Genomic DNA, 5,034 nt, shown 5'->3' with positions numbered 1-5,034 from the left:
TGAAAAAACTCAAGTACTGAGTAACTGTTGAGTAACGTCTGAAGTACAAAATAATCATCTTCAGGCAAATTAAATCAATAAAATAAATAAAAAATAAAGAATAGCTAAATTAAATTAAAATAATCTTAAAGGAGCTTGCGGCTGCTTTTTAAAAATGAGACTCTCTATCGCCACCCTCACCACGGCGGCCGTTGGGGTACTGCAGCCAACAGTGAAGCCGGCACGGGAGCGCGCACAGACCCCTCACAGCACTGAGTTGTGATAGTGACGTGTGCAAAACCTCGTCAATCATGTCAAGCGACGAAGTAAGTAACTAACAATGTTCATTTTGTGCTGTTTTCCCCATGTGTGCTGTATAATGATGATGGTTGCACCGATGTAACATTGTTTTTTGTTTTTTGGATGACCAAAATAAACAAGAAAAGAAAAAAGAAAAAAAAAACAATGTTCATTTTAGTCTAACTTTATTTCCTTGACAACATTAGGATATTTATTTAGCAAAATGACGGTTGTAATGTAAGTTTACCTTTCACTGGCCAAATGGTGAGTAAAACATTTCACGAGCCAATAAGCCTTATTGTTTTGTTACTGATGAGTGAAGCTTACTTTCCTCCTCTGGTTGTATTTTACGAGCATTTAGCTTTGTGTCTGCAGCCAAATTCAGACTTTGCTAATTGCCAACATAGTTAGTACAATGCTTGCTAAAAAGCTGATGAGTAATATAATGAGGTAAGTTTGCAGTAACCTGCAAACAAGTCACCTTTTGGGTACATTCATTTTTTTTGTCAACAGGCTAGGTAGTAGAAGTGAATGAAGAGGGTTTTAGTTTTGTACGTTGTCACCTTTTTCACTTTGCAGGCTGAACTATCATGAAACAGCATCCAATGTGTGATGTCTCATTTATTGTGTCACGTTACTGAGATAATTTGTGAAACCATTTCCATCATATGACAATATGAATACTATCAATAGCACTGCACCATGACAACGTAAATACAAGAAAGAGAAAAATGTCAATGTTGAATCTGAATAAAAATTACATCAAATAAAGTCATAACATTCCTTTGCGGATAATACATATGTTCTTATTGTTCTTATGTTTCAGGATTTTGATTCGAGCTTCGAGCTGCCAGCTTAGCTGAGATGCAGGTTGGTTATAGCTATTATTTATAATAATCTTGTTATATGAATGAGTCTAGGAGCACACATACTTGAAATATTAATCTATCTCTGTAAATCTATTTCCTTGATCAATTTCTAGACGGCTTTACAGCATCTGAGCCAGGAGGAGAGGGATGTCCTCCTTCAGTCGGTGGTGACTCGTCTTCCAGGGGTGATGCTGGACATCCTCGAGTTCCGGCACCAGACACCAGGACCACATCATCCAGACACAGGGCAGCCTGCGTGATGCACCTGCTTGAACTGCCGACGCATGCCAACACAGTTGGAAAACCTGTGCTGTCGGCAGGCTCCAGACCAGTGTCTGAGCAGGAGTGCCCACCTGGAGCTGTACTGTCTGGATGAGGGTATGCTGCGTCTGGTGAGGATGACGTGGAACGACATCTTCGCTCTGGAGGACAGTCAAGAAGTGGGCAGTGACAATCGAGAGTTTCGGTTCGCTGCCTACCGGCAATTCACCATCTGGCAACATGGGCGTCTGGGAGGAGGCAACCGGAGACCAATACCAAGCTGCTGTGTCCTAAGAATCAGGGCTAAATTTCCCGACCCATTTGGGCAGTACACGGGATACAAGGAAGCCCCATTTAGGGTGGCTGACTAAAAGATAAAACAGTTATGTGCAATATATATTTTTTATTTTCATTATTTATTGGAAATGCACGTTGAATTTTTTTTTATTATTTATTTATATGTTCATAATAAAAAAATGTGTGGAAGATAATACTGTCTTGTCTTCTCCCTTTCTTGCTTCATGTAGCTGAGGCCTTTATGGAGAGAAGAGAACAGTAGCGTTAGAACATAACAAAAATGCCTCATAATCTAATCTGGTGATTGTTATTTTCAATAACCTTGGGATATCAGATATAAATAATTGCTTGGTGCAAATAATTTTACCATTAGAAATGGAAGTTCCTGACTTGAAAATGAATTAGCAGTGTATTACAAATGGTGATAGTGAGCAGAAGATTTCAAAGAGGTATTGTTTGACCTGAGCTCCACAGCAACAACAATTATTTTCAGACAGGAACATGTGCATGGAGTGCTGCTTGGGTATTGCCAAAAAGTGTATCCCTCAGGTGCTCTTCATTCGGGGAGATCCATAAAATGTTGTAGACAGAAAACTGAGGCACTTCTGAGGGTAAGATTAATTAAAATGCTTTTATTGGTGCATGGCTAATCTATTAAAAGCGTGTCTACGTGTTTCAGCCAAACTGGTCTTCGTCAGGACAGAAGTGAAAAAAGAAAGAAAGAAGAAGAAGTTTTCACTTCTGTCCTGACGAAGGCCAGTTTGGCTGAAACGCGTAGACACGCTTTTAATAGATTAGCCATGCACCAATAAAAGCATTTTAATTAATCTTATCCTCAGAAGTGCCTCAGTTCTCTGTCTACAACAACAATTATTTGAAATGTGTGATGTAGGTGAACGACATACCTGTCCTCTGCGAACTTGGGTCTGGACCAGTTCTGCTGTTGGGGGGGGGGACAACTCCCGCAAGATTTCCAAGGCGCCTTGGGTCATCCTGTGACAGTTTGGCTCTCCTTGGGAGCCCCCCTCCATCCATACGTTTCCTCAGGATGCAACACTGCAGCTCAGGGATGTAGCTGTAGTCTTTTGCTACCTTTACCGCTTGGACACGGTAATTGCGTGACTTCTTGCTGTAGAGTCTCCTAAATCTAAAAGACAACAATATAAAGATTTACAACATGTCTCCCTCTCTCCCCTACCTTTGTTGGTAAATGGTTGTCAAACAATACTTCAACTAAATAATTTATGTACATTTTACAATTTACAATTTAATAAATTTTAATAAATCAGCACATTGGACAAGATATTCAGTATTATTCAGTTGTCCTGTACATCAATAAAATGTAAGACTTACGATAACTCATTATTCCGGTCAATGTAATCTGGTCGGTGATTGTGGTGGTTGTAATCTAAAGCAGCGAGAAGACACCTTGCTTCATAAACCGGAGGAGAGAAGGCAAACCTGTGTGTGCGTGGAGTGGGAGGAGACAACAGAAGTAATATAAGTTCAACCAAATAAATTCTTCCATCCTCTTGGGCATAAGGCTCGCTTGTCACATGTCTTTTCATTTGTATGGGACCAGGATAAATCAATAATTTCAAATCAGTAATTATAATAAAGACTGAATAAATCATCACAAAATCAAATTACCTTTTTCCAGCATACATCAAGATGCAGTTCTGGAAACTCTCCAGTTCTGAAGTTGACCTGTAATGTAAAACAAAGCTAAAACTTTAGAAGATTATTGTTATAATTCCATCTTTTTATGATTTGTAATGTGTCAGGTTTCATACTGATACTATAGCTGTTCTGCTAATATAAAAAATCTTATTAATTTACTGTTGTATTGGAACCATTTACATCCAGTTCTATTCTGTAATCAAAAAAACAAAATATAAACATGAATGTGCAATAAAGTAGACATTGGAGATGAAAAGATGTGGAGATTTGTTGAATTTTTCAACTCACACACTGTTGAGCAAGTTGTTCGCTCGTTCCTCATCCAGTATAATAGCATCCACTGCAAGATCCATGGATTTGAAACTACAGACAACACATGTATGTTCATAAAGATTATTACTAGTATCGTTACTACAAAGCAAAAATGGAGCAAAATCCATCTCCCCTAAACTCACTCAACGAATACCACAAACCTGCCCTGGATTATAAATAAAATAAATAAATAAATAAATGTACTATAACATTTGTCATGAACACATTTACCTTTCTTCCAAAGGATCCAAAGCTTGATCCTCACTCATTGCCTCCCTGTCAAGACAATGTCAAGAATGTAATCAGTGATGTTTGTGTAGTTGTCAAGTGTGGCTAAATACATGATTACTATGTGTAATGTAATATCAGCACTTTATGCTGTTTTAGTCATTTTTTTTCAATGTTTGTCTAACTAAAAACATACTCTCATACCCTCAGACACAGGTTCAATTGGAGATAACCGATGACAGAGTTTAGCAGCTTTTCCCTTGCTGGGTGTTGAGACTTTCCTCTCCATACTTCCCAGAGTAGCTGCTTCAGGGGGGTCCTTCTTCTTATATCTTAAAAAAAAAACAACATTTTACACTCTTAGTCAGACCGCATATGTAAACAAGCTGGCTGTAACTAATGCTGCGTTCCATTTGTCCTCGGAAGTCAGAATTTCCCAGTTCCCAGTCGGAATTTTCAACTGGAACGCCCCTCGAAGTGGGATTTCCTACTGGGAAAGTGGGAGAGTCTTCACCACCCCCGAGTTACCATTCCAAGATGGCTGCCATTCCCAGTTCCCAGTTCCGATCTCCGAAGTAAATGGAACGCGGCATTAGCTACCTTTGTGTCTTTCATTTTCGGTCAGAACAAACATGGCTAAATACTTTTGCCTGCAAAAACAAAAACTATAATGATGATGATGATGAACCGAGTCTTGTGCAATACAAAATACGGAGAAAGACCGGAGAATGAATAGTGAATGAACGGAGCGATGAATAAATGAATGTATGGAAACTGAGCTTTTTGCCATTACGGTTGATATAGTGTGAGAGGCTTGGGGTTGATATGTGTAAGCGGCTAATGTTACTACACAACAACAAACAAGTATGCTCCACAGCTGTGGACTAAGTTACTTCTTTGCGGCTAACGCTACTTAGCACGTTAGGCCACTCCGACTCCTTGGTAATCTCATGTGATTTTCAAATCAAGCTCTAAATATGACTTACAATGTTATCTTACCTGTTCAGTAGGAAATGAGCCATGTCAGCATCTGTTTTCAGTCCCAGTTCAAGTTGAAGCTGCCTCCATGACTCAAACGCATATTCAATGTTTACTCGTTTGCTTATCC

General features: G+C 39.1%; 1 protein-coding gene across 1 annotated transcript; it reads left to right on the top strand.

The window, feature by feature from the left end:
- The first annotated feature begins 1,149 nt into the window (after positions 1-1,149).
- LOC133454732 (P2X purinoceptor 7-like) lies at positions 1,150-1,784 on the top strand. The gene has a single exon (XM_061733457.1). It carries the CDS (start codon positions 1,433-1,435, stop codon positions 1,778-1,780), a length of 348 nt encoding a protein of 115 aa, XP_061589441.1. The 5' UTR covers positions 1,150-1,432; the 3' UTR covers positions 1,781-1,784.
- The last annotated feature ends 3,250 nt before the right edge of the window (positions 1,785-5,034 follow it).

Source organism: Cololabis saira, chromosome 11 (assembly GCF_033807715.1).
Source record: "Cololabis saira isolate AMF1-May2022 chromosome 11, fColSai1.1, whole genome shotgun sequence".
NCBI lineage: Eukaryota > Metazoa > Chordata > Actinopteri > Beloniformes > Belonidae > Cololabis > Cololabis saira.
The sequence above is the reverse complement of the archived record's forward strand: the minus strand, read 5'-3'. Positions and strand labels throughout refer to the sequence as shown.

Bases quoted from the DNA above. Each gene is read 5' to 3' on its own strand.
- LOC133454732 (XM_061733457.1), top strand. From the start codon at position 1,433: ATGCCAACACAGTTGGAAAACCTGTGCTGTCGGCAGGCTCCAGACCAG.